We start from the raw sequence: 16,102 nt of genomic DNA, 5'->3' as shown, positions 1-16,102 counted from the left end.
CTTTGAAAAGATCAATTCATTGATAAAACCCTAACTGGTCTAACCAAGCAAAAAAGATGAGAAACCTATAAATCTCTTAGGAAGAAAAATGTAGGGGAAAAGCTGACATTGGATTGGCTATGGCACCAAAAGCACAGACAGTAGAAGAAAAAATAGATATATTGGACTTAATCAAAATAAAAAACTATACATCAAAATACACTATCATGAGAGTGAAAAGACAACCCACAGAATGGGATATTTAAAACAAATTATTAACACCCAGAATATATGAAGAATTTGTAACAACTAATAACTATTCAAAAATTGGGAAGTGCATTTTATAGACATTTCTCCAGTGAAGATACACAGATAACTAACAAGAACATGAAAAGACACTTGACTTCTATAGTCATTATAGAAATGAAAAATCCAAGCTCATAATGAGGTACCACTTCACACCCACTAGGATGACTATTATTTTAAAAATGGGCTAGGATGACTATATAAAAATGGAAAATAAGGTTTGGCAAGAATGTGAAGAAATTGGAACCCTTGTGAATTGTTGGTGGGAATGTAAAATAGTGCAGCTGCTGAGGAAAAGAGTTTGGCAGTTCTTCAAAAAAGTTAAACTTCTAATTTACAGAAAATGTAGAGGAAAAGTTAAGTAATGCCAAAAAGAAGCAATCAGGCAAATCCCAAATGTTGCATATTCTGTTGGACAGTTGATCTATTCAGTTTCAGTAAGTCAATGGCATGAGAATGAAGAGAGGAACAATCTAGATGAAAAGAAACTTGAACCACAAAATTCAGAAAATTTAAACTCAATAAAAATAAACTACATTTTAAAATTAAAAAATAAACTTGAGAGACTTAATAATTAAACATACAGTGTTGACTCTGTTCGGATCTTTTTTTGACGAAACCAACAACAAAAAGATATTTGAGAGTATGCGTGTGTACGTGCTCAGTGCTGTGTGACTGTTTATGACCCCCATAGACTGTAGCCCACCATGCTCCTCTGTCCATGGCATTTCCCAGGCAAGAATGCTGGAACAGGTTGCCATTTCTTTCTCTAGGGCACCTTCCTGACCCAGGGATCGAACCCATGTCTCCTGCTTTCTCTAGTTGCAGCAAGCAGGGGCTACTCTTCATTGCAGTTCATGGGCTTCTCATTTCAGTGGCTTCTCTTGTTATAGAGCATGGGCTCTAGCGCAAGTGGGCTTCAGTAGTTGTGGCTAGCAGGCTCTGGAGCACAGGCTCAGTAGTTGTGGCACACAGGTTTCGTTGCCCTACAGCATGTGGGATCTTTCTGGAACCAGAGATCAAACCTGAGTCCCCTGCACTGGCAGGCAGATTCTTAACCATTGGATCACCAGGGAAGTCCCAGGAGAAAGTGCTTTACTCTCACAATGAAATACTTATTATATAGCAGTCAAAAGGAATAAACTGCAATGACACACAACAGTACAGAAAGTCTTAGTGATATAATAATATTAGAAGAAAAAGTAAATTCCAATGATGAAATATAATGACTTAACTTTAGAAAGTTAAAAAAAATAAACAATAATATACTTTTTATCAAAACATATAGATGCAATAAAACTGCATAAAAACAAAGCAAAGGACTGATGCACAGGGTCCATTACTCTACCTGGAGAGGAAGGAGGATGGTTTATATATATGTATAAACTAAAACTATATATACATACATAGTTTTGCTAAAGTAAGAAGCATGGGCACATGCTTTATTTAATCATATTACATTGGCTTTTCTCTTTGGATTTAGTGTAATAGGCTCAAAGTTTGCCACAGGCCCTATATTTTGCTTAGTCTTGTTGTGGGAAAATTGGATGCTTTGGGAGCTTATAGACCAGAGGAAATGGGTTCAAGAAGATCTTTAATAAAAAAGAACCCCATGTCCTATTAATCACCACTGGGCCTAGTTGAAAAGTTCTTTTACCAGGAGTTGAATGGGAACTGGGTATGTTGAACCAAGGTGAAATGTAGAAGGCAGAGGCCAAGATCCCTGGGACAGAAGATTATTTTCAACTCCAAAGTGTGGGATGAGGGAGACAAAACACAGAGAGGAGACAGGAAATGAAGAAAATCATCGCTACTTTAAGATTAAAATAAACTTTAAGGATGCCTGAAGGCTTCAGCACACTTAAAATCAAATAAATGCAGTACAAAAACACATAGAGCCTACATGAAAATTATTTTTATGTAGCTCCATAGAATTCTGTTGAGTATTAATCCTATCAAATTGGATTTTAGAGACACTGGACTATAAATGGTATTTTTATATTGTAGTTCTCATGTTTTTAAAGCCTATACACATAGGTCTGAGATATTTGTAAGCTCTTGAGTAGTCCACAGATATCAGGTTGTTCACCCAGCATTACTTCATCCTTCACTCCATCCCTGACTCATGTCTCTAAAACTTGTCTACCCACTTCCTTAATGACTAAAAGTCTTTTAATGTCTATTTTTTCACTCTTTCTCTTTTAAAAAAATGAGTTATAGTTTATATAAAATAAAATAAAAATCTTAAGTATGCATCATATGCACATAAGTGTGTATCCCTCACCCAGATCAAGAAATAGAATATTTTTCATTCCCTCAGAAAGTTCCCTTGGCTCCTTCCCAGACAATAACTATTATCCTCTTCTGAGGTGATCACTCTTCTGACTTCCATCTCCATAGATTAGTTTTGCTTGTTTTATTTTTTTATAACTTTATTTTTTAAATTATTTATTTTTTGGCTGTGCTGGGTCTTTGTTTCTGTGCGGTGGCTTCTCTTCTCCATGCAGAGCACAGGCCTTAGACATGTGAGCTTCAGTATTTGCAGCTCACGGGCTCTAGAGCACAGGCTCAGTAGTTATGGCACATGGGCTTAGTTGCCCTGTGGCATATGGGATCTTCCTGCACCAGGGATCGAACCTGTATCCCCTGCATTGGCAGGTGGATTCTTAACAACTAGACCACCACAGAAGTCCTAGTTTTGCTTGTTTTAGAACTCCATATAAGTGGAATCATACATTGTCTTTGGTATCTTGCTTCATTTGCTCAGATGTTGTAAGATTCGTCTATATTGTTGTGTGTAGCAGTTTATTTCTTTTCATTGCTGAGTTAGGGTACCACAGTTGTGTATCCAATCACCTGTTGATGAATAGTTGGGTCGTTTCCAGTTTGGGACCGTTACAGATAAAACTACCATGGGAGTTCCCTGGTGGTCCTGTGACTAAGACTCTGCATTCCCAATGCAGGGGACCTGGGTTTGATCCCTGGTCAGGGAACTAGATCCCACATGCTGCAATTAAGACCTGGTGCAGCCAAATAAATAAATAAATATCTTTTAAAAAAGGAAAAAAAGTACCATGAACATTTGTATACAAGTCTTTGTGTAGATCTCTGTTTTCACTACTCTTGGATAAATAACGAAGTAAGTTGGCTGAGTCCTATAGAATGGGAGCCCCAACCTACCTCTTGGATCTAATGCCTGATGATCTGAGGTGGGACTAATGTATAATAATAATAGAAACAAAGTGCACAATAAATGTAGTGCACTTGAATCATTCCAAATACATCTCTCTGCACCCCTGTCTGTGGAAAAATTGTCTTCCACGAAACTGGTCCCTGGTGCCAGAAAGGTTGGGGACCACCGATATAGAAGGTATATGCATGAAAGTTGTAAATTTTAGATACTGCTAACTCAGTCTCAGTAGTTTCATTTTCTGAGCTTGGCAACCCATGAAAATATTAGCCACATTTGTATACAAGTGGCAGTTTCGACTCATAACTTCGTGACCAACAAATACAGATGAACGTCAGCTGCACCAGGCTTTGGGCAGAGCTCAGAGTGTCAAAGCCGAGGCAAAGCTTCAGCAGTTGTTTCTGGGGCATAATTAATGACTGTTTCAGTGTTCCCAGATAACCAGCTGCCATTTCTCCTCTAAGTAAACTTGACAACTGAGAGCAACATGAGCAGCCGTTTTATGTCATACTCCCAGTACAGTCTCTGTTAAATGAACTTGGCAGAGAGCTATACCATGAGTGCTTCCCCATTTCCATATTGCTTCAAGTCACATGTTTATATCAGCCTTAACCTTTGTGAAATTTTATTTTCTTTTTGCACCTTGGACAATAACTTTCTAAGATCTCCTAGTGTCTAGCAGGCAAGTGTGATTTCTGCTGTCTGGGAAGTTCCTTCAAAGGACAAATACTGTAGGCACAGAATAAGTCACAAGAGTTACTTGAAATATGAGACACCAGAACTGATCTGATCTTTAAATAAAAAGCTCACTCTCAGGAGTGAAGTGAAGGCACTGGTGATGTAGTGATTGAGAATCTACCTTGCAAGGCAGGGAGCATGAGTTCGGTCCCTGCTTCTGGAAGATTCCATATGCTTCGGGGCAACTAAGCCCATGTGCCACAACTACTGAGCTAAAGTGCAAAAGATCCCACAGGATGCCACAAAGACCCTGGGTGCTGCAACAAGACCTGACACAGCCAAACAAAACTAATGAATTGGGGAAAAAAAACAAACAAACAATGAAGTGAAGGTAGACATAAAGGTGGTGGTGGAGCTTGCAGCAGAAGACAAATAAGGTATGTCCCCTGGGCTGACCAACGCCCCTAACATTAGAGGTGGAAGAGGGGGACCTCTGAATAAAGGAATTTATCTTTTACACAATCTTAGGACACTGGTTTGGTCTTTAGTTATCTGGGGAGATACGAATGTTACAAGAGAGAGATTATAGCTGGGCTTGAAATTTTCATTAAGGATAAAAATGTGATCTTATTTTTTTTCTTTGGTTATATTAACTAAAATACAGAAAACTATTAGCTGTTTCTTCAAAGACAACTACGTAAATATCCCATTCCATCTTTTCTCTTTTAAAGTAATACTTCTCAAATTGTGGTGAAAGACAAGATCTTGTTTCTTTCTTTCCGATTAGCAACCTGTTATGGACCAAGACTTTTGGAAAATATTATTATACATATTTTGTTGTTATATATATTATATATTTTTATGACATAAATTTTTGAAAGGTAAAAAAGACACATATAACACACGCTCTAATTTATGTCATTTCTAGATTAACAAGCATAGAATTATATTTTCATAAATATAATCAGAACAAATGTAACAGGGAAAAGAAAATAATATTAAACCCTTCACATTGTTCATTCAAGTGTGCATAGGGGTGACACAAAATTACTATTATAACTTTTGTAGTTCCGTAATCATAACAAAGAAAGCATAAAGGAAATAGCAATTCTCCATACCATGTCTATAAAAAACACACTTTGAACGAACACTGTGTATAACGCATTTTTCAGTTTCTATGACCAGTGAGCTCTTTAAGTTGTTGAATAGAAAGTTACCTCTTCTGTGCTACCCAGCTGCCATCTACCTGTCACTCTTACCTCTGTCCACAGGCCCCAGAGTCTACACTCCTAATTCTACCCTGGTAATAACATCCAAACAGCACCAGCCTCTGCCACTTCCAGGAGAGTCTCACCTTGCCCTTACCTCATAGGTTTTACCAGGGGTTCCTCTCAGGAGTGATTCCTGTTCCTAAGGCCTTGTCCTCTTCAGTTCAGTTCAGTTCAGTCCCTCTGTCGTGTCCAACTCTTAGCGACCCCATGAAATCGCAGCACGCCAGGCCTTCCTGTCCATCACCAACTCCCGGAGTTCACTCAAACTCACGTCCATTGAGTCAGTGATGCCATCCAGCCATCTCATCTTCTGTCATCCCCTTCTCCTCCTGCCCCTGATCCCTCCCAGCATCAGGGTCTTTTCCAATGAGTCAACTCTTCACATGAGGTGGCCAAAGTACTGGAGTTTCAGCTTTAGCATCATTCCTTCCAAAGAACATCCAGGACTGATCTCCATCAGCTCCTATTTGTTGAATGTTCCTAGCCATTTTTGACTTTATGCTGCCTGGTTCAAACTGATGTATGCTCAAGTAAACGCTTAAAAAATTCTGTCTCAACTTATCTTTTAACACAAACAAAATTGAGTAGTGCTTTTCTTTTGACCTGTCATTATCAGGTTCTATACCAGTTAAAGTTAATTAGAGAGCATTCCTTCTTTTCCTAGGCTCTGAATAAACTGAACAATCGTTATTAGTTCAAAAATTAGGTAAAACTAGGTGTTCTACTTTTTAGTAGAAGTTAGTAATTTAAATTTTACTAGAAAATCTATGAGGCTGGTTCCTGGTGACGCTGTGGTGAAGAATCTGCCTGCCAACACAGGAGACACAACAGACGCAGGTTCGATCCCTGGGTCAAGAAGATTCCCTGGAACAGGAAATGGCAACCCACTCCAGTATTCTTGCCTGGAAAATTCCATGGACAGATGAGCCAGATGGGCTATAGTCCATGGGGTCACAAATAGCCAGACTTGACTGAGCACACACACAAACACACACAGAAAATCCAGTTACCTCTACTGTGGTTATAAATATTTTATTATTTGGCAGCACTGGGTCTTAGTTCGTGGCACATGGGATCTTCTAGTTACAGCACATGGGATCTAAGCTCCCTAATCAGGGACTGAATCCGAGCCCCCTGCTTTAGGAGTGCTGAGTCTTACCTACTGGAACACCAGGGAAGTCCCTCTACTGTGGTTATAAAGTTGCACATAGCCTCAAAACTATTTTTTAAATTTAATCAATCAATTAATTTAGTTTTGGCTGCACTGGGTCTTCAGTTGCTTTGCCGGGCTTTCTCCAGTTGAGTCGAGCCAGGCCTACTCTTCCTTGTGGTGTTCAGGCTTCTCGTTGAGGTGGCTCTTCTTTTTTCAGAGCACTGGCACGAGGACTGGTGGGCTTCAGTAGTTGCAGTGCATAGGTGTGTTGCTCCTTGGCATGTGGGATCTTCCTGGACCTGCAATCGAATCTGTGTCCCCTGCATTGGCAGGTGGATTCCCAACCACTGGACCATCAGGGAAGTCCTCAGATTATTTTAAACATAATGTCTATGGTTTAACCTTCCACATTTCTCATGTTTTTGTTTTGTTTTGTTCTCATTTATCAATATTGTGTTTCATTTATCTTTTAGAACCAAACTGAATTTTAAAAATCTGGCCCACTATTCATCCATTTCAGAATTTCAGAATCTACACTGACAGAAGAGATTTTCACATATTGAGGTATAGAGAAATTGAAACTGTGCACAAGCTCCTGCAGCCTTGTCTTTTGAAGTAAAATGCTGACTCAAGAGTTAATGATTGGGAAATGTGAAGATGTAGAAACAAAGAACAGCTGTTGGGCTAGGGAACTGGTAACAGTTTAGACTATAATTCTGTGACACAGCAGAATCAGTGAACTCCGTTTCCTGAAAGATATAGATAAAGGCCTGACACACATTCCTAAGTTGTTTTTACAGGAAGCAGACCCCTGCAGATGAAAACTACTAACCATAGATCCTAGACTGATTGAACCAGAAGGTTGACTTGAAACTATACCTTGATGCCAACCAGCCCAAGAATTGTCCATGAGCTGATCATGCCCTGCTCCTTGAACACTAGAGAACTCTTCACTGCCTCCTCCAGGGTGAGTCAACAGTCTTGAGGGCATTAGCCCATGGTGGCCCCCTTTGCCTGGCAAAGCACTAAAAGCTATTCTTTTCTACTTCATCCAAAACTCTCTCCACATTTCTATTAGGCACTGGTGAACAGAGGCTGAGTTTTGGCAACAAAATCATTCTGGCTTATACATAATTTGGCCTGAACTTTATGTTACTGAAATAGCTTTATTTCCTGTTTTTCATACATTATCAGTTTAGTTCAGTTCAGTTCAGTTCAGTCGCCCAGTCGTTTCCGACTCTGTGACCCCATGGACTGCAACACACCAGGCCTCCCTGTCCATCACCAACTCCTGGAGTTTACTCAAACTCATGTCCATTGAGTTGGTGATACCATCCAACCATCTCATCCTCTGTCAACCCCTTCTCCTCCTGCCTTCAATCTTTCCCAGCATCAGGGTCTTTTCAAATGAGTCAGTTCTTCACATCAGGTGGCCAAAGTATTGGAGTTTCAGCTTCAGCATCAGTCCTTCCAATGAGTATTCAGGACTGATTTCCTTTAGGATGGACTGATTGGATTTCCTTGCAGTCCAAGGGCCTCTTAAGAGTCTTTTCCAACACCACAGTTCAAAAGCATTAGTTCTTTGACACTCAGCTTTCTTTATAGTCTAACTCTCACATCCATACATGACTACTGGAAAAACCATAGCTTTGACTAGACGTACCTAGAAGACCCTTGAGAGTCCCTTGGACTGCAAGGAGATCCAACCAGTCCATTCTAAAGGAGATCAGTCCTGGGTGTTCTTTGGAAGGAATGATGCTAAAGCTGAAACTCCAGTACTTTGGCCACCTCATGCGAAGAGTTGACTCATTGGAAAAGATTGGGGACAGGAGGAGAAGGGGACGACAGAGGATGAGATGGCTGGATGGCATCATTGACTCAATGGACGTGAGTTTGAGTGAACTCCGGGAGTTGGTGATGGACAGGGAGGCCTGGCGTGCTGCAATTCATGGGGTCGCAAAGAGTCGGACACGACTGAGTGACTGAACTGAACTGAACCTTTGCTGGCAAAGTAATGTCTCTGCCTTTTAATATGCTGTCTAAGTTGGTCATAACTTTTCTTCCAAAGAGCAAGCATCTTTTAATTTCACGGCTGCAGTCACCATCTGCATTATAAATGGCTGTAGTCACCATCATACATTATTCATCTCCTTTAACCATTAAAGAGTAAAAAAATGCATGATCCAGAAGTAAAGACTGTTCACTTTGAAGGTGCAAATAAACAAACACCTCCCCTCCTATAAGCCCATGCCAGTACTCCTTTAGGGCTTCCCTGGTGGCTCAGCTGATAAAGAATCTGCCTGCAATGTGGGAGACCTGGGTTCAATCCCTGAGTTGGGAAGATCCCTGGAGAAAGGAAAGGCTATCCACTCCAGTATTGTGGCCTGGAGAATTCCATGTACTGTATGGTCCATGGGGTCACAAAGAGTCAGAGATGACCAAGTGACTTTCACTTTCAGTACTCCTTTAAAGATAAGATTCCTTTCCCAGAAACCAAGGCTATAGTGACTCCCTGTGTACGTGCTAATCTGTCTCTTGAAATTTTGAAGGAATGTTCTCAAGTCATGTTTGATGTATGTATTTTGCTCTAACAAAATACAAAATATGCTGAAAGCCATGCTTCCCAGACCAGTTTCTAAGAACTACTGACAAGCTAAATCCTCCACTATGGTTCTCAGTACAGCTGAAGTAAAACCTTCTTCTATTGCTTATTGTAGGTTGTTTATTGATTTTTTGCATCCACAATAGTTGTCCATTTCAGTACTCTTGCCTGGAAAATCCCATGGACGGAGGAGCCTGGAAAGCTTCAGTCCCTGAGGTCGATGAAGGTCGGATACCACTGAGCGACTTCACTTTCACTTTTCACTTTCATGCATTGGAGAAGGAAATGGCAACCCACTCCAGTGTTCTTGCCTGGAGAATCCCAGGGATGGGGGAGCCTAGAGGGCTGCCATCTATGGGGTCGCACAGAGTCGGACACGACTGAAGTGACTTAGCAGCAGTTGTTCATTTTATATTTAACAAAATTTAATAAGTAACATTTTACAAGAAGGACATGAAAATGGCCCAAATATAAGGGAATACTTAAAGTAAAAAGAAAAAACTCACAACCGCACATCCTCGAAATTAACTACTGTTAAATATTGTTGTGACTTTCCGGAGATCTTACTACTACATGTCTTTTTATCTATATTTAAGTACTTACAAAATGTTTGAAAACAGTATGACATATTTTAACAGTATTACTTATTATTAAGTTTAGTATTGGTAGTCCATCCCGGGACTCAGGGTTGTCCTTCTTGAACCTCCCCGGGCCCTTCTCGGACTTCCCCAACAAGAACTCATTTGCTCCCCTTCAGTCTCTCCCCAACCCGACCTCCAACCCGTTAGCCTGGGACTACATTTCCCAGAAGCCTCCAGGGTGGGTCCAACCCCTACAGGGCGTCTCTGGGGCCCCGCCCAAGTCGTTTGGAAAAGCTTTGACTTCCGGCTGCAGGGTTCGACGTTCCAGACCGAGAGGTGCGCTGGGGACCTCTGGGAATGAAACTTGAGCACCCCCGTTACCCCGACTGTGGGCTACGTTTCCCAGAAGCCTCCACGGGCCACAACCCTTTCTTACCCATCCAAGGCCACCTGTTGCTACCTCGACCGGTCGGTTCGCCCCGATCCTTGGAGGATGCTCAGGCGTGGCTGGGCGATCGGGATTGGGCTTCGTTGAAGCTTGGAACACGACGCGACTCGGGACGAAAAAGGTTGTGCCTGCCCAGGCCCTGCTTGGATTTTTACTCCCACGGACTACATTTCCCCGAGGGCCCCTCAGTATGTGTGGTTTCCGTACGAAGTTGGCTGGACCGTGTGAGTTGGAGGGAGTTCGAACGCAAAGGATTGAGGCATTTCGAGTTCGCTTCGCTCACTGCTTTGGGGCGGATTCCATCAGACAGGCGTGAGAGGACCCCAGAGAAGTGAACGGTGAGGGGCCCCGGGGCAGGTCTGGGGTTTGTCAGGAGTTTTAAATATGGGTGGCTGTCGAGCATGTCCAAGCAACGTGCCCGCGCTTGAAAAATAAAGCCTGACGGGGAGTGGGTGGCATCCAGGCCGCCTGTCCACACTTAGGGGTGGGAGGTGTCGGCCGAGCGCAAGCACGGGTGGGTGTGGCTTCAGGCTGGCTCGGGGTCGGATGTCTGAAGGTCAGGAGTGTAGCAGCTGTGTGGCTGCCTGCCTAGGGAAAGAAAGCCCGTGAGATGCTCCCTGGAAGTGGTTTGTGCGCCAGACGTCCGGTGCTGGGCAGCCAGTATCTAGCGGGGTTGTGGTGGGTATTCTGTCGAAGTTGGACTCTGTGGCTCTGTGCGTGGGTGTGTGGGTAGGTGTGTGTGGGGGTGCGCGCGCACCCCCAATATGGCCACGTCGCCGACTCTGCCTTTGGGGCTGGAGCTGGGAATGGCGCTCTTTTTGTACATTTTTGGCAGGTGTTGAATGGGGTCCGCGGGTGGGTGGGTCCTGGGCGCCTGCCTCAGCCCGGGATCGCGCTCCCATTGCACTCTTCGGCCCAAGAACTGACACAACTGCAGCCGCTCGCTCTCCAGCGCAGTGAATGGCGTTTTCCTGGGGCCGTTCTTGGTGGTGTCGGGGGTTTCTAGGGTGCTTTCCAGGTGGTGCTAGTGATAAAGAGCCCACCTGCCAATGCAGGAGATGTAAGAGACGCGGGTTCGGTCCCTGGATCGGGAAGATCCCCTGTAGGAGGGCATGGCGGGCCACTCCAGTATTCTTGCCTGGAGAATCCCAGACTGTGGACAGAGGATCCTGGTGGGCTACAGCCCATGGAGTCGGAAAGAGTCAGACACGACTGAAGCGACTTAGCACGCTTGCACGGGGTTTCTAGAGCTTTGGGTTGGGACTCTCTTCCTACTTCCACTTCTCTGTTTTTCACCTTGTGGCCGCCAAGGCTCAGTCAACGTGCCCCCAGCCTAGAGGACAGAAACGTGGGACTCCAGCAGGTGGATCCGGTTTCTTTGCATCACAGATCTGGGCTCAATTTGGGTCTGGAAGTACACAAAGCCAGGCTCTTGTGAAAGAAGGAGGCCACAGTCTGGGAGTCTTTCCCAGGACTCCCATCTGGACGTCTAAGGTTGTCTGCTCTTCTTTTTGATGATGAAAGAGGTAGCTGGCCTCTTTGGCTTTGGGCTCCCTCTCAGTGCCTGGGGTGGAGCAGGGATTTGTTCTGCCTTGGCCTCCCCCAGGCTCCAGGTAGTACCTGCAGTCTCATAGTTTCTTAACCATTTTCTATTTTTTTCCTTCTCTAAGAATCCAGAAGAGGAGAAGAAAAGAGTTGCTGTGCATCAAAAGTCATGGTGGAGGAGGTAGGTTGTTTGCCATTCTCTTCTTGGAAAGGGCGACTTGTTGGTTTTCAGGACACTATCATTTCAGGATTCTATGGGAAGATCCCCTGTAGAATGGAAAGGCTACCCACTGCAGTACTCTGGCCTGGAGAATTCCATGGATTGTATGGTCCATGGAGTCACAAAGAGTCGGACACAACTGAGCGGCTTTCACTTTACTTCACTTCATCCAGGAGATTAACAGTAGTGATTTGGAGAAAGGGGAAGAGAGAAGGAAACCACCGATGGTTAAACCTGGGCTATCTGCTGTGCATGTATTCTCATCTGGAATTTCCATTTCCCTGGATTTTGTTCAGTGTTATAACAATCTTGGGGGCTTACCTGATGGCTCAGTAGTAAAGAATTTACCTACCAATGCAGGAGACATGGGTTCAATCCCTGGGTCCGGGATCCTCTGGAGAAGGAAATGTCAACCCACTCCAGTATTCTTGCCTGGGAAATCCCACGGACAGAGGAGCCTGGTGGGCTGCAGTCCATGGAGTCACAAAAGAGTCAGACAAGACTGAGCGACTAAACAGCAACAACATAACAGTCTTGAGAGAATGTGCTTGTGTGATTTGGTAGGGAAGTTGAAGAACAGAATAAGTTACTTAAATCGTACGAATTTCTTTCTTGTAAAAGAAATTTTAGGGGTCCAGGTTCACTGTAGCCTGTTTGCTTCCAAATTTCTAACAGCACGGAATGCCTGCCAGCCCCTTTCAGATCTTGATATTTCTTCATCCCCACCCAAATATAAATAACTAATTGCTCTCTTTGTGATGATTAAAGTAATACAATAAGTGAAGTCACTTAGTCTTGTCTGACTCTTTGTGACCCCATGGACCTGCCAGGCTCCTCCATCCATAGGATTTTCCAGTCAAGAGTACTGGAGTGGGTTGCCATTTCCTTCTCCAAAAGTAATACAGGTTTCTTGCAAAAATTTCCAAAATTTGAGTGAGTTATTAAAGTTTAATGCCCATGGTCCTACCATCTAGAGGTAGTCATTATTAATATTTTAAAATTATTTTATCTGCACATATGTGTGGGTGTGTAATTTTGTTTTCAGAATGGGATCAAATTACTAATAGAAGCAATTTAACTTATTGGGTGTTCACTTTGAGCCACTTGTAGCTTTAAGTTCTTGATACGTTATCTTGTTGGATCCACATAACAACCCTATCAGTCAGGTATAAATGTGAATTCTGTGATTTTTTTTTCCCCCCTCCACATTTTAACTTCTTTGAAATCAGGATGGGTTTTTCAGTTCCTGGCAAGTTATAGTTTAATTGATGACATTTATTTCTTTCCTGGTATTTAAAGTAATGGGGGCTTTACAAACAGTGGCATATCAGATTTGATGAAATTTGGTATTATTCTAAGTTGACAGATGAGAAAATAGATTGTGTTGAGTCAGTTGCTCCGGAGTTACAGTTAATAAATGGTACAGTTGGAATTTCTAAATTGCCTACTGATTTCTCTTGCCCATTTGTCAGTTTACACATTAAGCATATTAAGCATACATTAAGCAAAGTTCTTTTCAGAACTACTCTGTCATTTATAGATTGTTTTAGAAGTATTTTTTCACGGTTAATCTATTTTGTGTGTGTTTTCAAAAAGTGTTTTCTTTATGTCATGCCAGAAGGTCTTCTCTAATATAAAAATATAAAAGTCACTCATTTTTCTAAAGTGCTTTTTGTCTAAACAGTTTAATCTTTAAGGTATCTGATTTGAGATATAACTACAGAACATTGGCTGTAAAATTCCTATGTGTGTATGTGCTCAGGCATGTCTGACTCTTTGGGAGTTTTTCCCCCTCGATGTGTCTGAGTTAGAACTCTTTTTTTTTTTTTTTTTTTTTTTTAATTAATTCTGTCCAGTTGCTTTTCAGAACTACATATTTCTTTAGTATTGAAATATTTAAGCTAAATATTCTTTAGAAATATTCTTTACTTTTCTAAAGAGTAAATAGCAAAAAAGAAAGAAAGAAGAAATACTCTTTTTTTTTTCCCCTTGGATAAATCTGTTTCTTCCTTTGTCTTTGACTTTTCTTCTGAATCCTGTGGAAACTTACTGAGTTTGTCTTCATATTTCCATTCTGGTCAGAACCTTCCTAAAATCTGAGAAAGGGACCATATCTTCCCCCTCAGTTCTCAGCACATTTTGGTGAGGAAGGAACTCCAGCTTCCCTTTGCCCTTCAACCTTTGACTGTCCATTTCTCCCTCTATTTCCTCCTCTTAGAATTCTTGTTGTCCTTTCTCTGTATTAATGATATTTGCACTGCATAAAAGGGTAGAGCCTACCTTTGTTTCTGCCATTTCTTAGCTCTCTGACCATGAACTTCCTCAAAACTTCTGTATCATGTAGTCTGCAGGCTTTGGGGAATATGCTGATAATGGAAATTCACCTGAATGTGCCATTACACTGGCAACCTGGAGGTCCCCTAACTCCTACTTCCTGGTCTCCCCAACATCAGTGAGGTGGCAGAGCCCATTGAATCTGTCTCTTTTCCTGGTCCTTGCTCTCACGCCCTGCGACCCCACCCCGCTGTCTGTGTGCCAGGTCAAACTTCTGTGGGAACGGGTAGTGCATTTACCTGATTGAACTCCCTGAAAGTGTTAGTCGCTCAGTTGTTCTGACTTTTGTTGACCTCATGGACTGTAGCCCGCCACACTCTGACCTGTCTGACTACAGCTCTGACCATAGCATTCTTCAGGCAAGAAAAAATACTGGAGTGGATAGCCATTCCCTTCTCTAGGGGATTTTCCCCACCCAGGGATTAAACCCATGTCTTCTGTATTGTAGGCAGATTCTTTACCACTGAGCCACCAGGGGAACCTTGATTGGACTCCCTGCTGCTGCTGCTGCTGCTGCTAAGTCGCTTCAGTCGTGTCCGACTCTGTGTGACCCCATAGACGGCAGCCCACCAGACTTCCCCACCCCTGGGATTCTCCAGGCAAGAACACTGGAGTGGGTTGCCATTTCCTTCTCCAATGCATGAAAGTGAAAAGTGAAAGTGAAGTCACTCAGTCGTGCCCGACTCTTAGCAACCCCATGGACTGCAGCCTACCAGGCTCCTCTGTCCATGGATTTTCCAGGCAAGAGTACTGGACTGGGGTGCCATTGGACTCCCTAATTCTAGTTTATTCCTCCAAAATAAAATAGTCCAACTGTATCACTTCCTTTATTCAGTGAATCCCTGTTACTTTCAGGATAAAACCCCAGCTCTTTTACACTATTGTTTATTTATTATAGTAAATATCTGTATTTAGTCCTGGCAAAGATGACCATCATCCAAGGCCTTTCTTTTCTGGCCCCTTTGGATTTCTCCACCATCACGGCTGTCTACTCCTTTCCCAGAATCCCTCACCAGTTATCACCGTTAACTTATCTGTTCCTCAGACACACAGGATGCAATTTGTCTCCCTCTCTACCTCCAACTTAGCACATTCACTGTTCCTGGAATGCTGCTCAGTCTGTTTTCATTTGTTGGAGTTCTGTTGTTTTTCTGGGTCCCAGTTAATCTTTTACATGTTATGTGAAATTTTCCACATACCCCTCAACTTAAATAAGTCACTGTTAGTTCATTTCAAAGGAATTCTGTTTACAGAACTGCTTCTTTCCTCCCTTACCCTTCTACTTTGATTTCCCCCCCTCATAGTGTTGTGCTCTGCAGTGATAAACAGAGCAAACCAAGTGTTTTCTGCTGCCCTAGGTGCAGAGTCCAGCTCAGGTTCTTGCAAAGGATCAGGAAATCCCTGGCTGCATGTGCAAGGGTCAGAAGTGGAAGGGCATCATCTGGAGGGCTGGAGAAATCTAAATTTAAAGCCCAGCGGTGCCACTGCTTACTGCAAACTTGAGTAAATTACTTACTTCACTAACCTAAAGATTCACGGGCTTTTCCTGAAGATTAATACATATAAGACACCAGGACTAAAAGTGCTTAATGCACAGTAATTGTGCTTCAGACGCAATGAGCACTGCCTATCAGCAGTAAGGCTGAGGGTAGGAATGAAAAGCAAGAAAGCCATGGATGATCTTGGCTGGGGACCAGGATGTACAGACCATGAGGATTCTGAAAATTATGGTTTCATGTAAAGCTGTCATTGGAAAAGACCCTGATTGAAGGCAAAAGGAGAATGGGATGGCAGA

At 42.7% G+C, this 16,102-nt stretch overlaps 1 protein-coding gene across 1 annotated transcript in view; it reads left to right on the top strand.

The window, feature by feature from the left end:
* The window catches only part of LOC102395792, a 64,975-nt gene that overhangs the window by 38,346 nt on the left and 10,527 nt on the right, over positions 1-16,102 (top strand). Inside the window, 2 exon segments of the mRNA XM_045163212.1 lie at positions 9,840-10,096; positions 11,879-11,934. Coding sequence (XP_045019147.1) covers positions 9,840-10,096; positions 11,879-11,934 — 313 coding nt within the window.

This window comes from Bubalus bubalis, chromosome 18 (genome assembly GCF_019923935.1).
Source record: "Bubalus bubalis isolate 160015118507 breed Murrah chromosome 18, NDDB_SH_1, whole genome shotgun sequence".
Taxonomy (NCBI): domain Eukaryota; kingdom Metazoa; phylum Chordata; class Mammalia; order Artiodactyla; family Bovidae; genus Bubalus; species Bubalus bubalis.
The sequence above is the reverse complement of the archived record's forward strand: the minus strand, read 5'-3'. Positions and strand labels throughout refer to the sequence as shown.